The sequence below is a fragment of the Cricetulus griseus genome, chromosome 4, assembly GCF_003668045.3.
Source record: "Cricetulus griseus strain 17A/GY chromosome 4, alternate assembly CriGri-PICRH-1.0, whole genome shotgun sequence".
NCBI classification, from domain to species: Eukaryota; Metazoa; Chordata; class Mammalia; order Rodentia; family Cricetidae; genus Cricetulus; species Cricetulus griseus.
In genome coordinates, this window is record NC_048597.1 from 57,171,762 (window position 1) to 57,194,461 (window position 22,700).

The 22,700-nt window shown below is 39.5% G+C and overlaps 1 protein-coding gene across 2 annotated transcripts in view; it reads right to left on the bottom strand.

Moving 5' to 3' along the window:
- Ubxn7 (UBX domain protein 7) overlaps positions 1-22,700 on the bottom strand; it is a 59,454-nt gene that overhangs the window by 22,165 nt on the left and 14,589 nt on the right. Inside the window, exons 2-4 of one of the 2 annotated variants that reach the window (XM_027412853.2) lie at positions 15,538-15,685; positions 7,571-7,638; positions 1,761-1,826 (exon numbers count right to left, since the gene is read on the bottom strand). In XM_027412853.2, the coding sequence (XP_027268654.1) occupies positions 1,761-1,826; positions 7,571-7,638; positions 15,538-15,685 (282 nt within the window). The remainder of the gene's footprint in view (positions 1-1,760; positions 1,827-7,570; positions 7,639-15,537; positions 15,686-22,700) is intronic. The other variant, XM_027412854.2, reaches the window with a different exon arrangement.

Genomic DNA, 22,700 nt, shown 5'->3' on the forward strand with positions numbered 1-22,700 from the left:
AAACAAAAATGAATTCACTTTGAGAAGAGGATATACCTTCTTGAGGGGTAGAATGTTTGCTTGCCTAGAATATTCAAGGCTCTGTTTGTCCCCAGGAAACACACACACACACACACACACCAATATAAATTCTTTCACATATTCATAAGCAACACAGAAGAAAGCTTTCAGAATCATTTCTCTAGCTCTGAAAGTGATCCTAGACCATCTATTGCAGTTGGCTCCCAGTCTTTAATGACTCCTGCAGTAGACATTATGGACACTGCTGTCACCATCTACTAGAAGAGTACAGCTTTCTCTGATAACTTAAACCTTCTCTTTCAACTTTTTCCAAAGTTACAGGACCTATCCATGCCTTCAAGGGGGCACAGATAAATAAGTTTACAAAACTAGACACAGACCAAGTAGCATTTTTCATGTATTATCTAAAAATAACTGTCCTGAGCCAGCTAGACTGCTGCCAAACTTGATGGCTGTAGTTCAATCCCCAGAGCTCATATAGGAGAGAATCAACTTCAATAAGCATCATGGCCTATACATCACACTCAACAAATAAAAATTGTCCTTTCTTTAAAAATCTTTAAAGGTATGAGGCCAAGAAACTTATGAGCTGTACCACAGAAAGGTATGAACTGTGCTGACTAGTTTTATGTCAACTTGACAAGATAAAGTCAAAGAGAAAGGAGACTCAATTAAGAAAATGACTCCATTAACACTAGGCTGGTTACAGGCAAGCCTATAGGGCAGTGGTTCTCAATGTTCCTAATGCTACGAACCTTTAATACAGTTCCTCATGTTATGGTGACCCCAAAACCATAAAATTTTTTTTCATTTTTTTCATAAAATTATTTTCATCACTGCTTTATAACTGTATTTGCTATTGTTATTAATTGTAATGCAAATATCTGATATGTAACGCCTGCGAAATGGTCATCTGACACACACCCCCTGCAATTGGTTCTGACCCACATGTTGAGAAACACTGCTTGCTTTAGGGCATTTTCTTAGTTAACAATTGATGGGGGAGGGGGCCTCAACCCATTGTGGGTAATGCCTTCCCTGGGCTGGCGGTGCTGGGTTCTATAAGAAAGCTGGCTGAGCAAGCTATGAGGAACGAGCCAGCAAGCAGCTCTCCTCCACAGCCTCTGCATCAGCTCATGGTTCCAGGTTCCTAGCCTGCTTGAATTCCTATCCTGGCTTCCTTCAATCATGGACTATGACATGAAATATGAGCCAAATGAAACCTTTCCTCCCCACGCTGCTTTTGGTCATGGTGTTTCATCATAGTAACAGTAACCCTAACTAGGACAGTGTATGTATATACATGCATATCATGGAACACATATGGAGTCAAAGTACAACATGCAGGAGTCAGTTTCTCTCTTTTCATCATATGGGCCCTGGGGAATCACACTCAGGCTTCATAGCCAGTATCTTTACCCAAAATCTTGGTGTCACTAGAATTTCACTTTTTAAACATGGTACACCCTCTAAGTAATTAGGACTAATACTAATCACCCTTTTCTTTTTTTTGGGGGGGGGGAAAGGGGGGTTCAAGACAGGGTTTCTCTGTGGCTTTGGAAGCTGTCCTGGAATTAGCTCTTTGTATAACAGACTGGTCTCAAACTCACAGAGATCCTCCTGCCTCTGCCTCCCAAGTGCTGGGCTTAAAGGCGTGCACCACCACTGCCCAGCTCACCCTTTTCTTTTTAACAGAAAAGAAATGAAAGAAACTGACAGACTGGTTCACAAATACCTACTAGTTTCAGTTTGAAAATCTCGGAAACCATCAAATATTGAACGTGCAGGCCTTCGTCTTTTAGGGGCTGTAGAAGAAAAACAGAATTGGTTAAAAAAAAAAAAAAAAGAAAAAACCACATTAATTTAGAAAATTCTAAAGAAATTCCTTATATAGGCATTTCTTTTTTTATTTTGTTTTCTTTTATGTGTTTGTGTTTTCCCTACAATGTAAGTTTGTGCATCATGTGACCAGAAGAGAGTGTCAAATGTCCTGACATCAGCCAATACGTGGGTGCCGGGAATTGAACCTATGTCCTTTCTAAAAGCAGTAAGTGATCTTAACCACTGAGCCATATGTATTTTAAAATGCTCATATTCTTAATAGCACTTTCTCTCAGGAAGAAAAAAATTGTAAAGAAGAAGTGGTCAGTGGTGGAGCACACCTTTAATCCCAGCACTCAGGAGGCAGGGGCAGGCGGATCTCTGTGAGTTCCAGGCCAGCCTGGTCTACAGAGCGACTACCAGGACAGGCTCCAAAGCTACACTGTCTCAAAAAAAAAAACAAAAAAACAAAACAAAACAAAAAAAAAGAGTAAAGAGATGGCTTAGCAATTAAGAGCACTTCCAGAGGATCTGCACTCAATTCCCAGCTCCTACACAGCACCTTATAACTGTCTTGTGACTTCCGTTTCAGGGAATCTGACACCCTCACACAGGAATACAAGAAAGCAAGAATGCCAATGCACAAAAAAATAAAAAATAAAGCAGGGCAGTGGTGGTGCACTCCTTTAATACCACCACTTTGGAGGCAGAGGCAGGTAGACATCAGTGAGTTTGAGGCCAGCCTGGTCTACAAAAGGAGTTCAGGGACAGCCAGGACTGTTACACAGAGAAACCCTGTTTCAAAAACCCAAAAATTTTTTAAAAAGGAGATCCCTGGGACTTACTGACCAGTTAGCCCAGCCTACTTGGGCTACAGAAACAAAAAATTACTTAAAAAATAAAAATAAAAAGAGAAGATACTTACACACACACACACACACACACACACACACACACACACACACACACACCAGTACACTTTAAAGTCAAGACCTGGTATAGTAGCAGCACCCTTGTAATCCCAGCACCTGAAACATGAGGATCACTGCAAGTTCTAAACCAGCCTGAGCTATAAAGCAAGACCCCCTCATCTCAAAAAACAAAATAGCTCAGTGGGTAAAATACATGCTAAACTATAATTATATGCCAGGCATAGTGCTACATGCCTGGAATCCCAGTAGGAATAGGAAGTTGAATGTCATAACAGGCTACATAGTAGTTCAAGGCTGGACTACATAGACTGTTTCAAAATCAAAGAATCACAATTACCTTCAGGAAAACAGAGTGCTTTAAATGGTTAGTATTACATTTTTAAATAGTTAACCCAAATTTTAAAAAATTTATACCTGGCTGGCCGTTGGTGGCACACGCCTTTAATCCCAGCACTCGGGAGGCAGAGGCAGGCAGATCTCTGAGTTCGAGGCCAGCCTGGTCTCCAGAGCCAGTGCCAGGATAGGCTCCAAAGCTACACAAAGAAACCCTGTCTCAAAAAACCAAAAACAAACAAACAAACAAAAAAACCTTCACCCATTGAACATTTGGGCTGGAGAGATGGTTCAGAGGTTAAGAGCACCGACTGTTCTTCCAGAGGTCCTGAGTTCAATTCCCAGCAACCACATGGTGGCTCACAACCATACGTTATGAGATCTGGTGCCCTCTTCTGGTGTGCAGATATACATGGAAGCAGAATGTTGTATACATAATAAATAAAATCTTTAAAAAGAAAAAAATTTACACCTGATCTTTTTCATTTTGCTGTTTAAAAAAAATGGAGAATTGTGATTCTTTTCAATCTTCAAACTGCTTTTAATCAAGAGTTTCTATTTAAAATGTATGTTTGTAGCAGGAATACTTTAGGCTCTATGCCTTTGTTCTTGTTGCTTTGGTTTGTTTAAAGACAGGTCTTATATCTAGCCCAGGCTAGCAGGGATCCCAAAATCCACCACTACCTCAGCCTTCTAAGCAACAGAATTACAGTAATTACTACCATACCTGGCCTCCAAAAATGTCTTCTGAAAACTATATGATAAGGTTTATTTTATTTTATTTTATTTTGTGTGTGCCTGCCATAGCCCATGTGTCCACTTTCAGGAGTTGGTCCTCTCTCTCAAACTCAGGTCATCAGGCTTGCATAGCAAAGTTTACATGCTGAGTCACACACCGATTGTTCTGACAGTTTTCAACCCTAACCATTGACAAAGAAGTATGGTATGCAACCTGACATAGAAGAGCAGCGTAGTAGGAGACTATTCTACTTCTAAACCACCAACAGCAGCCAGATGTTTTCTCCCTTTTTTGAGGCACCGGATCACCTTGGTGCTTTTACTACTTTATATTGCTAGCCCTCTATGCAGCTCCTATTATTTCTTGGGCTCATCCCCTGCTCCTATTTGCTCCCTCCTCATTTATCATACCTTCTCTAAGAGCTTCTTTTCAAGCTACAATACTTCTTGCCCTAGGACTTTTTCTCTAAGTACACCCTGGCTCTTGCAAACCAGTTACCTTAAGCAAACGCCATTCCTCTGTAATCATCCTTCTGCCACTCAGTAGGCATGTTATTCACTAAGGCCAAAACGACTAAGCTACAAAAAGCTTAAAGAAGTCTGCATGCATAGCAAAGCTCTATATATCATAGTGGAATACAAGGACTAGCAGAGAAAAATAATTTAGAGAGAAGACCAAGTTTCCATAAATTTCTGCTAATATCTAGCTTAAGAGAAAAATAACTGGGATTTTTATATCATCTGCATAATTTTTAAGTCTATTTCTTTATTTGAATTCAAGTATAGGAAGAATATTAAAATCTAGCCCCACACAAAAATACAGTAGTAAAGAAGTGATATCATTTTAGATAAACATGAATATTCTTTGATACCACACCAAAATTTAAGTAGTGTTGGTCTCTTAAAGATTTGTGCTAAGTTGGAGTTGCTTCAACAGTTAAGGAGAATAGATAGTTTAGTTCCTAGCACCCACATCAGTCAGTTCACAACTACTTTTAACTCCAGCTCCATGGTATCCAATGACCAATTCTGACTTCCTTGGACAGGCACACACATGCATATACACATTCCTACTTGTAACGTCAGCGTCCTGAAACACACAAACACACAACTAAAAATTAAAAAAAAAAAAAAAAAAAAAATCTTGAGCTTGGCGGTGAGGCAGTGAGTGCACACCTTTAATTTTAGCATTCAAGAGGCAGAGGCAGAGACAAGTGGGTCTCTGAGTTCAAGGCCAGCCTGGTCTACAGAGTTCGGACATCAAGGCTATATAGAGAAACCCTGCCCCAATATAGATAGACAGACAGACAAATAGACAGACAGACTGACCGACCTTTTAAAAATGGTTTGTGAAAGCTAAAATCTAATTGGCTCTTTATATTCGGTCTCAGTAAAATCCATTGTTCCTGTCATAGGCAGTCTCACAGACTTTGGCTCTTTTATTTGCTTTGTACTGAGGATACAGCATCTCTATCCAACAGCTTGGAAGGAAATCTTTCTTCCTATGATTCAGGTGTCATCCCAAGGGCCCTTGTGGTAAAGGATTGGTTCTCACCTAACACAGCAACCCACCCGTAATCGCAGCCTTAAAAGGTACTGTATAAATTTCCCCAGAGATTAAAACATTCCAACCTGCAGGAAACTCCTCAAGCTGGAAGGTAAACATTTCAAAACAGCTTCAGGAAGTCCCTGAAACTGACCAGATTCATTAGGCCACTCCCTGAAAGAGTTAGCAGTCAAGCTAAGAAGACTCTCAGATAAGACCCACTGCCTGGAATAAACAGAAATCAGCTGAGCTGCCTTGAAGAGGTTTAGACCAACTGACTCACTTGGAAAGGACATTGTCCAACCTGTTGAACAGCCTGCAGGCTGTGCAATGTGCTCCAGGTTCCCAGCTTTGTAATGTGTTACCCGTTCTGGGGTTGGCTTTGGTGACGCAGCTGTGTTTGAGACCCCTAACCCATATTCCTCTAAGTAATCTCAATAAACTCATTAGTGCACCGAGTTGGACTTTGATGATATCTATACTTTGGTATGTAATGGGTTCCCTATCTGAAGTGAACTGGGAAGCTGCATCTCCCAAGGAAAGTTTTGTCACACAACACAATGCAAAAATGGAATCCCCAGAGCAAACTGGCCACGGAAACCAACCATATCAGAGAGCTCTGAGTTTGACTAGGAAACCCTGACTCAATGAATAAGATAGAAGAGCAATTGAGGATGATCTCAACCTCTGTTCTTCACATGCATGCACATTCACGCATGGGTACATCCTTCAATGTACTTTATAATTCACACTATCTCTAGATTACTTACTATACTTAATATAATGTAAATGCTTTCTAAATGATTGTTCTGTTGTTTAGGGAATATTGGTTTAAAAAAAAAGTCTATGTTCAATACAGATGAACTCTTTCTTCCCTTTCTTTCTTTCTTTCGTTCGTTCGTTCATTTTTCGAGACAGGGTTTCTCTGAGGCTTTGGAGGCTGTCATGGAACTAGCTCTTGTAGACCAGGGTGGTCTCGAACTCACAGAGATCCGCCTGCTTCTGACTCCCGAGTGCTGGGATTAAAAGCGTGCGACACCACATTCTCTCTTTTTGTGCAACCAGCAACGCACGGCCAGATGGACTTTTTCTAATGTTAGGGATTAAACCTCGTGCCTCACACATGCTAGGCAAGTACTTCACGACTTAGGAAGGAAGTACTGACACCTAATGGGTAACTTTTTAATCCTTTAAAAAATTAGTTCCCCTTCTTGCCTGGCATAGTGGCATACATCTTTAATCCCAGAATTCAGGAGACAAAGGCAAGCAGGTCTCTGTGAGTTCAAGAGTATAACAAGCTCCAAACCAGCCAAGGACACGCACGGAGACCGTGTCAAATAAGTAAATAAAAATTTTAAAAATTATTTCTCTTTCCCTATCCTAATTTTTCTACAAAACTCAAAATATAGGTGTTTCAAACCATTTTTCTGTACTAGTGTTCTCAATACAATATACATTTCTCCATATGTTTGCCCTACCACAGTAAGATTCATCATTTTTTAAATACCTAAAAATATTTGCCTCATAAAAGGAAGTAGGTACTTATTAAACTATTACTGTTCTTTAAAATTAATTAAATACCCTATATTTCAGCATATTCTTGAATTCATCCAGACTGCTAGCAATTTTTTGGGGGGGGGGCATGGAATAAGGACTATTTTTTTCCTCTGTCCCAAACAAGAACAGCACTTGGAGAAATTAAAATGAGAGAAGGCAAGGCATACAAGACAATAAAGAGCTACAAGTCAACTGTATATTGAGCTATCTATCAGTCATATGTATAATCAGAAGAAGACACAACATAAAATAAAGGGTTCTTTTTAATATAATGACACTGGTTTCCCTAAGATGCAGCAGTTCCAAAGGGAGTGGAGAGGGGAGCAGGCATGGCTCCGCACATCTTTAATCCTGGAATTTACAATGTAGAGCAGGCAGTCTCTGAGTTCCAGGCCAGCTAAGGCTATAGTGATAACCTCCCTTACAAAAAAGACAGCAATTCTTTTTGGTACGTTTCCTCCTCCTCCTCATTATTATTCTCTGTTAAGGAATGAAGCTTAGATCACAATTGATTCTATAAATGAGAAACAATCTCTGAATAAGCCCTCACATCTCCAGTTCATTTTATTAAAATCCTAGACAACAACAAAATCAAATAGTTAAGCAAATAAAGCGAACTTACCACCAAACAAAGGTTCTGGCTCCACCAATATTTCTTGCTTCTGAGGAATAGGGGCACGAACTTCTTCTCTGTTAAAAAAAATAAATAAATAAAGTACAAAAATATCAAAATGAAAACTGCCTCTGTGACACCTATTTTCCTTCTAAATTGTGAATGTATTCAAATTAACAAGTGAAACAAACACATGGTTTTTTTTTAAGAACTACAAAGATGACACCAACTGGCAATCTAAGCAATAATGGAGAGGCTTCCTTAAATGCCTTCCCTGATAATGAGATTGATGACTACCTTGTATGCCATCCTAGCGCCTTCATCCAGGGGCTGATGGAAGCAGAGGCAGACACAGCTAAACACTGAACTGAACTCCTGGAATCCAGATGCAGAGAGGGAGGAGTGAAGAGCAAAGGTGTCAAGACCGAGCTGGTGAAACCCACAGAAACAGCTGACTTGAACAAGGGAAGCTCATGGACCCCAGACTAATGGCTGGGAGGTCAGCATGGGACTGATCCAGACCCCCCTGAAGGTGGATGTCAGTGAGGAGGCCTCGGCATCTATGGGACCTCTGGTAGTAGATCAGTATTTATCACATGGTACATGAATGGACTTTGGGAGCTCTCTCAGCCTGGACTTACGGAGGAAGGCCTAGGCCCTGCCCCAGATGATATGACAGACTTTGGGGATCCCCCATGAAGGGCCTCACCCTCCCTGGGTAGGGGAGGAGGGATGAGGTGCCAGAGCTGGTGGGGAGCCAGGGAGGAAGGGAGGGAAAGGGAGCTGGGATTGACATGTGAAGCAGGCCTGTTTCTAATAAAAACAAAAAAAAACTACAGTACTAAGAATAATGAAGTTGAAAGTGATTTCTACAAGATTAACTAGAATAAAATATATAGCACAGATAGCTAAAATGGTTTACAAGAAAGAAAAAAAAAGAAGAAGATCTCTATCTCAGGTCCCTTACACATTTATTTTTAAGATTCCATCTCAACCTAACTTGACTCTTCTACCTCTCTCCCCCTCCCTCTCTCATTATGTAGCCCTGTCTAGCCTGGAACTCATAGAGATATACCTGCCTCTGCCTCCCAGGCTCTGGGATTAAAGCCTGTTCCATACCACATCCAGGCTGCAGTTACTGTTTTGGCCTTTCTGCACAGTCCCATCCTCCCCAACCCCCTACGCCCTGACCCAACTAAGAGCTGAACCCAGGGCCTTGTACTTGTGTGGCAATTTGTCTGTCACTGATCTAAATCCCCAATCCCCAACTTCCCTGAATTCTTTTTTAAAGACTTTATTTTTAGTTTAATTATGTGTGCAGGAGTATGTGCATGTAAATGCAGAGCCCTCAGAGGTCATAGGTAACATATCCCTCTGGAGCTGGAGTTACAGGCTCTTAACTGTGGAGCTGTCACTCCAGCACCCAGCCTCTCTAAATTCTTAAAGACAAGGAATTTATCAAAAAAAAAAAAAAAAGTCATGTAAAAATGACTGGAAAATACAGGCTTACTAGCATCAATATTACTGCTGTATCTCATAATAACTAAAATACAAGGATACATTAAAGTAAGAATCAACAAATAGGTAATAAATTTTGTTATGAAGAAGCTACCATAGGTGTAATATTAAAAGCATTTACTCAATAGATCCTACTATACAGAAAAGAAATCTTCTATATAAGATATATAAACAAATATATAAAATGTATAATAAAATATAAACTCTTACTTTTCTTGAGTTTTTTCTTTTTTTCTTTTTGGAGACAGAATTTCACTGTATAACAGCCTTGGCTGTTATAGACCAGCCTGGCTTGAATTTATTGATCTGCCTCCTGAGTGTTGGGATTAACAGCATGTGCCACCACCACTGCCCGGCAACAAGTTTTATTCATTCATTCATTGTTTTTTTTTTTTTTTTTTTTTGAGACAGGGTTTCTGTGTGTAGCTTTGGAACCTGTCCTGGAACTAGCTCTTGTAGATCAGGTTGGTCTCGAACTCACAGAGATATGCCTGCCTCTGACTACCAAGCGCTGGGATTAAAGGTGTGTGCCACCACAGACCAGAGAAATTTTATTTTATTTTTTATGTGTAAGAATGCTGGCCTCAAAATATGTCTTCACACTATGTGTGTGCATGCCCTCAAATGCCCTGGGACTGGAGTTCAGACAACTGTGAGCTGTCATGTAGGTGTTAGGAATTTAATCCCCTAGAAAAGCAGCCAGTGCTTTTACCATCAAATCATCATTCTAGCACATTCTTTAAAAGGTGGTTCTGCAGTTAGAGATGGCTCAGTGGGTGAAGACTGCCTGTCATGTCTGATGACCTGAATTTGATTTCTATACACAAGGTAGAAGGAGAAAACTGATTTTCAAAATTTGTCCTCTAATGTCCATACATGTGCCACATGTACACACACACAGAGAGAGAGACATAGATAAGTGTAATAAAAATTTTAAATAAATTAAAGCCTACTCTCAGCAACAGAGAGAGTTCAGCAGTAGAATACAAGCCTAATATCTGCAGGGTACTGCATTTGAGCCCCAGCACTGAAAATTAACACAAAAAAACATTCTTTTCAAGGTTTATACTCATACTCAATAGTAACTCAGTAAAAATAAATTATTTTCATAAACCTTTTTTCTAGGAAGGTGAAGCGTAAATCATTTTGATAAATGGGCTGATAACTCAGTGGTTAAGAGCATTAGCTGTTATCCAGAGGACCCTAGGTTTGATTTCTAGCACTGATAAAGTAGCTCATAACCCTCTCTAACTCCATTCCCAGGGAATCCAACATCCTCTTCTGGCATCCATCACACCAGGCATGCACATGGTGCACAGACATACATGCAAGGACAAAACTTCTTTACACATAAAATAAACTTAAAAGATCTTAAAAATACAAATAAATGGGATCTGGGCATTGTGGCACATGTCTTTAGTACCAGTACTTGAGAGGCACAGAGACAGGTGGATCACTGTAAGTTCAAGGCCAACTTGGTCTACATAGTGAGTTCCAGGTCAGTAAAGAATATGCAAAGAGACCCTGTCTCAAAAAAACAAAAAATAAAAATGAATGGCAGGATACCTTTAAAATCAGTTCATTTAAAGTCATAACTAAGTATCAGAAGTACTTAACATTTCTGGGCTTAATTGTCATAGAAAATAGCAGTAGCTTGTAAGACTTCTAAGCATATGGGCCAGCAGGATGACTCACCAGGTAAAGGTACTTGCCACCAGGGCCTGACCAATTTACTGAATCCCTAGAACCAACCTGCCTCAAGTTGTCCTCTGACCTTCCCATAAGTGATATGGCAACCCACATGCCCAAACACATACATAGGGGGGAAAAGAATTATAAACATATAAAGATCAGTTTAAATTAAGCCTAATGAGTTCTGATCACATATCTTGCAAAACCCCTTGCTCACCTCACACACTTTTTGAGCCCATTTCTAAGCCAGGGTCTAACTAGGCTGGCTTCAGACTTCAATCTTTACAACTGAGCTGGGGCTGCACTGGGCATGTTGATGCATGCCTTTAATCCCAGCACAAAGGAGGTAATGACAAATAAATTTGAGGCCATTCTGATCACATAGTCCCTGATGCAAAAAACAAAACAAAACAAAATACAGCAAAGAATGCTAGGATTATAAATATGTGCCATCAAATCTAACAAGGCTCTATTTTTTTCAATATCTAACAGTTGGAATTCCAAGAATTACTTTATATTTAAAAAAACTATAAATATTCATTTGCCAATGAACAATCCATAATTAAAGAACCACCAGTTAGACAAATCTATAATAAGGCAAATGACTGAAGAATAATTCAAGATTATGTTAAGTATTCTTTCCTACTTTTTGTTTACAAGTCTTACACATAACCCAGGCTGGCCTCAAACTTGAGATTCTCGTTTAATCTTCCAAGTGCTGGGATTAACCATTGCTGGCTCAGTGGTAGAAGTCTCACCTGCCACGTGCTGGGTTATAGAAATGTGACAGCACACCCAGCTGCTCTTTCCTACTGGACATAGGTCACTGCTCATATGCAGAATTTCAATAACCAGAAGGAACAAACAATGTATCTGTAGAAGGAAGTTTAATACTTCAATCAAAAAGAAACAAGCCAGTTGGTTTTGGTGACCCATGCCTATAGTGCTCACTGCTTCAAATGCTGAAGCAGGAAGTCACTTGACGCCAAGAGTCCAGTCAGGGGCAACAAAGGAAGACTCCATTTCAGGGAGAGTAAGGGTGGGGTGGGTACGGAGGGGCCCATAAGTACCTTTAAAAGAATTTTGCAGTAGGGTATTATTTACCCACAAGCAGGCCTTGAACTTGTTATGTAGCCAAAGCTGTCCTAGAACTTTTGATATTCCTGTCCCCACCTCCCAAGTGTTAGGATCACAGGTGTGCACTATGATGCCAAACTTTAAAAAAATCTTTTTTTGTTTGTTTTTTGAGACAGGGTTCCTCTGTGTAACAGCCCTAGTTGTCCTGGAACTCGCTCTATAGACCAGGTTGTCCTCAAACTCACTGAGATCCACCAGTCTCTGCCTCCTAGAGTATTGGGATTAAAGGCGTGCAACACCCCAACATGACTAAAAAACATCTTTTATCCAAGAAAATCTTTTCACTGGCATACTGCACTTGACAGGGGATGTGTAAAATTGCCTCAATCTAAAACAGTTACTCACTCAACTGCAATCCAAAGAATTATCTCAGTTAAATAAATTAATAGTCTTGGGGATGAAGAGACGGCTCAGGGGTTAAGGGCTGCTGGTTCAATTATGAGTTTAGAGCCCATCATTCACAAAACCTGTAACTCTAGCTCCAAAGGATCTGACACTCTCTCCTGGCCTCCATGAGCACTCATACACGCATGGGTATGAAAGCAAACACACACACACCCTTTAAAAAAAAAAAATCCCTATAAGGTAAGACTTAATTACTGTATATCTAAAGATTTTGGCAATGTTAACTACAATGAGTAGAAAAACAGAGAAGGTGAATTGGAGTGAAATTCTAGTTAAGGAATTAGCTACTACGAAAGTTCAATAGTTAGCATATAAACACTCTATCTAAATCATGGTGTAAGTAACTAAGGAAAATATACTCATTTATGAGAAACATTTGCTACTTAAGAAGCTACTTTCTCTGGGGCTTAGGAGTTTAAGACTAGCTTAGACAAAGCAATGAAACCCTATCTCAAAAAGGTAAAAATACATGCTATAGGGCTAGGATTTAACTCAATGGCAGAGTACTTGCCCAGTAATGGTGAAGTCCTGGGTTTCATTTATCTTTACACACACACACCTACCTACCTGTTAAAGTCATTAAAACAAAAGCCAAAGTGCCAGTCATGGTGGTATATACCTTTAATCCCAGAACCTGGAGGCAGAGGCAGGCAGATCTCTGAGAGTTTGAGGCCAGTCTGGTCTACACAGGAATATACAGTAAGACCCTACCTCAAAACAAAAACCACTATTTCAGGCACAACCAAAAATAAATAAACAAGCAATCAAGAGCAATCAAGGAAATAAGCGTGCGTGCGTGCGTGCGTGCGTGCGTGCGTGCGTGCGTGCGTGCGTGTATACATATATATGCTCCCCAAAAATAAATAAACAAGCAATCAAGGAAATAAGCAAGCGTGTGTGTGTGTGTGTGTGTGTGTGTGTGTGTGTGTGTCTACATATATATGCTCCCCCAAATCAACTGCAAATATCTACTATTGAAGTTCCTATCAACTAAATCATTTTTCAATTTTATTTGTTTGTTTATTTATTTATTAGAACAGACTAGTCTGGAATGTGCCATGTAGACAAGAATGGCCTAGGAATTAACAGAGATCCACTGGTCCACCTCCAGAGTGCTGTAATTAAAGGGGCATAACATATCAGCTGGATCAATATTGATTTCCATTAAAACTCTGAGCCATAGCGGGGCGTTGGTGGCGCACACCTTTAATCACAGCACTTGGGAGGCAGAGGCAGAGGATCTCTGTGAGTTCGAGACCAGCCTGGTCTACAAGAGCTAGTTCCAGGACAGCCTCCAAAGCCACAGAGAAACCCCTTGAAAAGCCAAAAAAAAAACAAAAAAAACAAAAAAAACACCTCTGAGCCATGTTGGGGAATGGGATCACACTTGAGGTGGTTATCAGAATGGTTATCAGAAAACAAAAACAAACAAGCAACAACTTTGTAAGCTATTAATATGATTTCTAAAGTTCCTAACTCATGTAGAAACAATATTCCATTAATCTGAACTTAACTCAACAAAGGAACAATTATATTTGTATGTGACCTGGTTCTTAAATTATGTCTGACTTAATAAAAATAAAACTCTGGCCCTTTGCCTGTTGTATTTAAAATGATTCCATATTTAGTTTCTCTTATTATAAACTATGAGAATTACAAAAGATTAAAAGTATTAGAGTCTTACTTAAGAACTTTTAAATTAAGGGTTTTTTTTGTTTTGTTTTTCTCACTATATAGACCAGGCTGGCCTGGAACTCATATAGATCTTGCCGGCCTCTGCCTCCTGAGTGATGGAACTTCAATACTACGCCCTGCCCCCTTTAAAGCTTTTTATTGTTGTTGTTAAAATCAATTCTTAGCCGGGAATTGTGGGCACACCTGAGATCCTAATATATAAACAGATCTGAAGTCAAGGCCAGCCTAGGCCACAGAGCAATGGTATCTCCAAAAAAAACCCAATGGCCATCTGAGTGCAGAGGCATGTATCTATAGTAGTCCCAACAAGTTTCAAGTCTAATACTTTCCGAAGACTGATGAATTTTGCTCAAAAGTTATATATCTATTGCAAACTCTCACTAATAAAATATAAAGGGCTAGAAAATCAAATATATACAGTTCTAAATACAGTGGTGATGCTTTTAGTGATTAGGCAGGTAATTAAAATGAATGGACTAGAATTTTTAAAAATGATTTATTTACTTTGCGCATTGGTGTTTTGCCAGCATGCATTTCTGTGTGAGGATGTCAGATCCCCTAGAACTGGAATTACATTCATGAGCTGCCATGTGGGGGCTGGGAATTGAACTCAGGTTCTCTGGAAGAGTAGCCAGTGCTCTTAACTGCTGAGCCTTCTTTCCGGCCCCTTAAAAAACTAGTATTTTTTTTTATGCACAATTACATTTATTTATTTGTTTGTTTGTTTGTTTGTTTATTTTGGGGGGGATGCTACATCTTAAACTCAGGTCCCATGTATGTTAGTCACACATTCTACCACTAAGCTATACATTCAACGTTAGTTTTCAAAAACATTTCAAGATAACTCACTTTCCTGAAAAATATAGGAAAATTTACATTTGGAAATATGAACTTCATTAGACTGTATTTGCTTTTTAACTGCTGTGTAGCTTAGAAAAAATGGCCATACTCTAGTTTCTTCAGATGCAAAATAATAATACCAATCTATAAGGTTCTTAAAAAACAAAAAACCCAAACCCAAAATGACTTCGAACTTGCTCTGTAGCTAGGAATGACCTCGACCTTCCAATTCTCCCATAGGCACTCCCTAACTGTTAGGCTTAGACGCATGTGTCACTAAGTCTGTTTATTCAGGGTTGGGGCTTAAACCCAGAACTTCTTGAATGTTAGACACTCTACCAACTGAGTTAAATCCTCAGCCAACAAAATTATTTTTGTTGTATAGCTGGTGACTGTGAAGCACACAAACCTCAATCTCAGGCCAAATATAATCAAGCAGTTGCACCCTGTACTCTTGTCACCTGCCTGCCTGCCCATCTTTAACCCGCACAGTTCTTTTGAGGAATGAAAAGGAGAGAGGATTAAAGAGACAAGATGGTATGCTCTAGAGAATGCAAATACAAAAATTTCCACTATTTTTCAGATTCTTTCAACCTTAAATGTTTTTCAAAGCTAGAAAATTAACCTAACTTTGATAAAAATGCAATTTAGGCAAAGAGTAACTGCTACAATAAATAATAAATTCATACTCTGTGTGTGGTCTGACAGCAGAAACACTTGCTGAACTGGTACTGGGCTCCTCAGCAATTCCTCCACCATCCAAAAACATAGTGACCGCCATCTCCAGGTTGTTGTTACAAGCTTCAAGCATATGTTTTCCTACACTTTCACTTGCGCCTGAAATAGAAAAGACAGTTAAAAATGACATCTTACAGTCAAGCTCACATTAAAACATGCAATTCCCAAGCAGATTAACAGTCCTTCCCCCTTTAAAATGACTTGTACAAAAACATATTTGTTTACTTTTGTCCTGTTGGCTGGTTGGTATAAACACAGAGGTAGAAAATAGCACGACAGTATCACAGCAGTACAATCATTTTTTTCTTTTTCTTTTTTTTTTAAATATGTTGTGGTTTTTTGTTTAAGACAGGTCTCACACTATAGCTCAGCCAAGTGTTCAGCTCAGAAATCCTCTGCCTTAGCCTCTTAGCTTACAAGAATGAGCCACTGCCACCATGCCTGACTATTTATCACTTCTTTGCATGTATGTGTGTGCATGTGAGTGTACATGCACAGAGGTCAAAGGACAATGCCTGGTAGTGTTCCTTGCTTATACCTTGTCAGACAGAGAGTCTCTTACACACCACTACCCATGTTAGGCAAACTACCTAAGAAGCTTCCAGGAGATTCTCTAGCCTCTCATCTCAACGTAGGAAGAAGGAGCACTGGGATGTGTGCTACGGTCACTGCCTTTACATAGATTCTGGGGATTTGAACTCAAATTCTCATGCTTGCATCTCCTTAGCTCCATTTGCAATTTTTTTACAAGGCTGAATTATCTAGTGTGGTGGTATATACAAGCACCTGGGGCTCAGGGGCAGGTGGATCTCTGAGTTCAAATAGTAGTACCCTGTCTCAAAATCAAAACAAAACCATAACAGGGTAAGTATATTTTTTTGTTAGTAATGATAAACTAAAAAATAGGATAAAGAAAAATTAAAGACTGCATTCTAGAAAGTTAGAAATATTTTCTGTTGAAGAAAATGCAACTCAATTAATATTTTATCTATTCAAAAGTTTTTGAGGAGGGGCTGGGCTAGAACTCAAACTCAGAACACATTTTAACATCAAACCAAGAGAAGTAACCAAGACAATTTTGTCTAAGATATAAATATCTGGTAAAAATGTCAATCTTTGCTATTTAAAACTGGTCCAAACAATCATTTGTAAATAAAGCTAGTACAATCTGTTGAGTGAAATGTAAATTGGTAAAACCCTCTTAAAATAATTTTACATGTACCAAGAAATTCCTTTTTTGACTTAGTTGTACCGACTTCTAGAATCAAATCAACATACAATATTACATGCACAAACATGTTCAGAAATATGTTCAGAGTAGATTCAATTAATGAAACAAATTTTGAAACATAAAGCATCCTATAATAGTACAATGTGAACCATAGTATGTATTTGATTTAAATATTATGTGGCCACTGCAAATCACCCTGAGCTTTCTATTTGGGATGAGTTTTCTTTATTTGAATTATATCCCTTGGAATCTGTACTGTTGGTGGCAAATGCTCTAAGATTTTTGTCTTGAAATGTCTACTGTGAAAGCATTTTACTGAGCATGCCATTTCAAGGCTGACAGCTGTTTTGTCTCAGTACACAAGACAGAATTCCAATGTCTTCTGGCTTCTGTTGCTACAGCTGGGATATCAGTTGTCAGCTTAAAGAAAATTATTTTTATAGCAGTTTGTTGGTTTTAGAGCTTTTAAGGTTTCTCTCATTGACCTGCAGTTCCACTCTGACTTGTCAAGTTTAAACTTTATTTCTTGGAATTCACTGGATTTCTTTTCTTTTTTGTTTTTTCGAAACAGGGTTTCTCTGTGTAGCAGCCCTGGCTGTCCTGGAACTCCTTTTGTAGACCAGGCTGGTCTCCAACTCACAGAAATCAAACTGCCTCTGACTCTTGAGTGCTGGGATTAAAGGCAGGCACCACCACCTGGCATCAACCTTTTTGTTTTTGTTTTGTTTTGTTTATAATGCTGCCTCTTTAAATCTTCATGCTGCATTCTCAGCAGTGTCTTGTTTGTTTGTTCCTTCTGAGATAGGGTTTAGTTCTATAGCCCAGAATGGCCTCCTCCTGTCTCAACCTCCCAGCCCTGGAATTACAAGCACATGGCAGCTCACTTGACTTTACTGCTATCTTTTAGTTCACATATTTTCTCTTTAGGTATGACTTTAACATCATCTAATCCTTTATAAGTTCTATTTTTGCTTAGTTCTTCATCTGATCATGTTTTAAGAAAGTATTAATTGCAGGGCAGTGGTGGAGCACACCCTTAATCCCAGCAATTGGGAGGCAGAAGCAGGAAGATTTCTGTGAGTTCGAGGCCAGCCTGGTCTATAGATCGAGTTCCAGAACAACTAGGGCTGTAAAACAGAGAAACCCTGTCTTGAAAAACCAAACAAAAAGAAAGAAAAAGAAGAAGAAAAGTCTTAATTCACATTCCTATTTCAACTGTTAACTTCAATTACATTTACAGTATAAAACATATACTATGACAATATAAACTTTCTACAATCTCTATGGATTACTACCTCTTATTTTTCTGGCTCTCATTCATTATCCAATGGGTTTTTTGTTATTTTTAATTTTTTATCTTTTCATTGCATATAAACTGTTCCAGGACACTCTGAGACTGCCAATAAAATTTAGCCTTGAATCAGGAGGTGGAGTTAGCAACTAGCTGACCAGAATTTGCCATAGGGATTTGGGAGGATCCAGGATACACACAGAGAGACACAGGAAGTAGTAAGGAGGAGCTTAGAAAGATTTGTGAGCTCTTTTGAATCTGGGAAGGAGCGAGAAAGGTCACTGGCCACTTCTCTTATCAATCAAGTTTTTACACTCTGAGGGTTATTTAATAGTAGTACAATATAAGTAAATGCTATATGTGTATGAGGAAGGTGGGTGAATCTGGCACATGAATCCAGAGAGGGTGTCAGATTCCCTCAAGCTGGTAGTTTTGAGTCAATGCATGTGCTTGGGTCCTCTGCAAGACCAGTTTGTGTTAGTATTTAGGCCTGCCCTTGGAGTTCAGCCAGGATATGCCCTTAGCCACAGCCACTAACAGCATCACCTGTGCCTATTCACGATGTTCCCTTTTAAAAGGGCGCTGCCCACTCATTCTCTCTCTCTCTCTCTCTCTCTCTCTCTCTCTCTCTCTCTCTCTCTCTCTCTCTCTCTTTTTCTCTCTCTCTCTCTCTCCCCTCCCTCCCTCTCTCTTTCTCTCAGCCTCTCTTTCCTCTCTCCTGCTACTCCTGTTCCTGTCCCTGCAGCCAGGTCTCCCCATCCCCTTTCCCCCTTTTACAATCCCTTTCCCCTAATTAAAAAAACAAAACCAAAACAAAACAAACAAACAAAAAAAACACTTGAACTCTGTCACATGGCATCTTTCTCTCTTGCACCACCACTTTTTTTAAAAAAAATTTACAACAGTTTGTTCTCTTAACTGCTGAGCCTTCTCTCTAGCCCTGTAATTTTTTTCTTTTCATTATTTATTTGTATGTGGATCTTCATAAGTGCATGTACATGTGTGTCCAGTTGCATACATCTAAAAGCAGAGGGCATTATACAGTTCCTTCCAACCTCTTGAAGCTGAAGTTCCAGGCATTTGGAGGAGACCAGCTTGTTACATGGTGGTGAGATTAAGACCCTGGTCCTTATGACTGTACAGGAAGAGGTTTTAGACACCGAGCCATCTCTCCCCCACCCCTTGTCCCTGTTCCTTTTTTTTTGAGACAAAGTCTCACATTGTAGCCCAGGCTGGCCTCAAACTGAAGTTTTCTGGTTTGGCATCCAAAGTGCTGAGATTAGGGACCAGAAAGTTGGCACAGTGGGTACACATATTTGCCATTAAGTACTGAAATTATGGTCTGTGGCACCTTTGTCTAGGGCTCATCTGTGATTTGTTTACTATGGTCTAGTAAAGTGTGCCCTGGAACTTTTATCTGAAGACTGTTTTAAGCCTGGCATTGAAGGAACATCCTAAAAGCTTGACGGATTTTGCAAGGTAACCACAGGTATGATTAAGTAAGAATTTATAGTTGGCTGGAAAATTTTCAAAGACCACATGGGAAATTAACTCTGTAACAAGTCTTGTTAGACATCCTTCTCCATACATGGGGCTCCATGCCAAGAGTGGTATCAAAATGTCAGCTTCCTTGAGTTTCTTTGTGTGTGTGGTGGGGGGGAACAGACAGGGTTTTCTCTGTGGCTTTGGGGGCTGTTCTGGAACTAGCTCTTGTAGAGCAGGCTGGTCTCAAACTCAGAAATCCACCTGCCTCTGCCTCCCGAGTGCTGGGCTTAAAGGCATGCACCACCAATGCCAGGCTGAACAGGAGTTCTTTTGGAATCCTTCAACCCTTGGGCTTTGTTTCTTGGGCTTTATTATGCTAGGAAAAGAAGTTAAGAAACAAACAAAAAATCCAATTTGGGCAATTCCACAGGATGGAAGGTTGTAGTAAAGCTACCTAACATCTGTGCACTGGTGATACACCTTTGATACCAGCACTTGGAAGACAGAGGTATATGGATCCCTGTGAGTTTGAGGCCAGCCTGGTCGATAGATCCAGTTCCAAGATAGTCAGGACTACACACACACACACACACACACACACACACACACACACACACACACAACACACACACAAAAAAAAAAAAAAAAAAAAAAAAAAAAAAAAAAAAAAAAAAAAACCTGTCTCAAAAAATAAAAACAACAAAAGGCTAGCTAACATCTGCATTCCCAATTAATTTCATGTTTAGCCTTTTGATAGCACAATGATGAAATATAAACGTTTTAAAATACACTTTAATGTGTATGAATATTTTGACTACATGTATGTATAGGCACCATGTGTGCCTATACATACAGAAGAGACTTTATCATCCTCTGAAACTGGAGTTAAAACAGTAATGAGCCAACATGTGGATGCTGAGAACCAAACCCAGGTATTCTGAAAGTGCAGTTAAATGTTTTTAACTGATATGCCATCAATCCAGTTCCCAGTATCACACATTTTATTCAGCAATTTTTTTATAAAGAGGAATTATTCATATAATCTGCATTAGTCAAACTTTGAAAAATGGAAATACTAGCTCTACTCCTGATATATATCTCATTCACCACTATCATACACCCACACACAATTTTTAAATAGCCACTTATTGTGTAGCCTTGGATAGCTTGAAACTCACTGTGTAGACTAGCTGACCAAAATTCAGAGATCTGCTGCCTTAGCCTCTGAGATTTAAGGTGTGTACCACCACACTTAGCTTTTATATATCTGCATCCATACTCGTGTGTGTGTGTGTGTGTGTGTGTGTGTGTGTGTGTGTGTGTGTGTGTGTGTGAGTAGTAGTAGTAGTAGTAGTAGTAGTAGTTGTAGTGTATAGTAGTAGTAGTAGCAGTGTTTTAAAGACAGGATCTTGCTATGTAGTTGGCCTGGAACCCATTATGTATAAAATAGGCTAGCTTCAACTACCTCAAGTTCTTCATACTTTTTACTTAATTATTACAACAAGCCCCTAAAAGAGCATCATTCCGTTTTGCTGCTAGAGTATGCTCCAAAACACAAGGCTAATTATACCACTCACCCACACTTCCTTAATGACTTTCTTCTGACAGCTACAAGATAAATCTCAAAGCTTCAAAGTCAGTCGTTCATGATAAGGTCTCAGTTTATTTATTTTGATTGCTTTGCCAACTAAACTCAAAAAGAAATTTCAGCCAGTGGTAGTAGCACAGGCCTTTAATCCCAGCACTCAGGAGGCAGGGGCAGGATTGTCTTTGTGAGTTTGACCCTGCCCTGGTCTACAGAATGAGTTCCAGGACAGCCAAGGCTACACAGAGAAACCCATCTTGGGGGAAAAAAAAAATTAAATGCTTGGGATGCTTATATTCACCTCCCCCATATAGTTCAGGCATGCTGAGCATCACCAGAAGTGTTAATTTTGGGGGACGGGAGTTTTGAGACAGGGTTTCTTTATGTAGCTTTTGATGGTGTCCTGGAACTGGCTTGAACTCAGAGATTTGCCTGCTTCTGTCTCCTGAGAGTTGGCACTAAAGGCCACCACCCGCCCAGCTCAAAATGGTATCTTAAGGCATGCAACTGCAAGTGACTAATGGCTGAAAGCCATTAGTCAGCTTTTAGGATGGAAGCTGATCACCTCAAAGGCAGATTAAGCAAGGGTAGAAATCAATCACATACATGTAATGGAATCTTCAACAACAAACAGAAATGACAGGCTTCAGAGAGCTCTCAAAAACTAAATGTAAGGTTCTTAGAAGGTGGTATGTCCACAAACAGTAGAAGTTCCATGCCCTCCAGTAACTCACCCTATACATTTACCTATATCCTTTACAATACCCCTCATGATAATCTGGAAAACAAGTATTTCTCCAAGATCAAGAATTAAACAGGAAATCAATCAAGCCTAAGAAACAGCAGGCTGGTAAATTTGAGAAGCTTTCTGAGACTCTTCACCTCCCTCAACTATGAACACCATCAAGCAGCCAAGTCCTATAGTTTTCACCTAAGGAGTATCATCCTACTCAACTTTCTAAACTGAGTAAAGTCCTACTACAGACTTGTCGAGAACTCTGCCCTTGGTCATGCTCCTTTTAAAACAACACTTAAACAAGAGTAATTGTAGATTTATTAATGAAAAGTGAGAAATAACACGCAAGAGTGGGTTCCCAGAGAAAAACACGCTGATGTGTTTTTTTACATTGTATTTATTTATGTCTAGCTCTATTTTTTTTTTTTTAATTTTAGAACTTATCTTGGGTGTATGATGTGTGTGCACGTCACAAACTTGCAGAAGTTAGTTCTCTGCAAGAGAGTCACAGGGACTGAACTCAGATCCATCAAGTTTAGGGGCAAGTGCCTTTACCTACCGAGTCATCTCACCAGTACCCTTGATACACGTTTTACACAGCAAAGTAACATGTGATTCTCTCTATTTTCTTTTTTAAAAACTCAGTCTCTCTTGAGCTGCACACTAGATATATGACAGACTTTAGCCAGAGGCTAAAGCAGGATTGAGACTAACCTGCACTACAGAATTCAATCCCACTTCAAAATGGAAGAGGACAAAAAAGGAAAGTCAAAGAAAAAAAAGAGA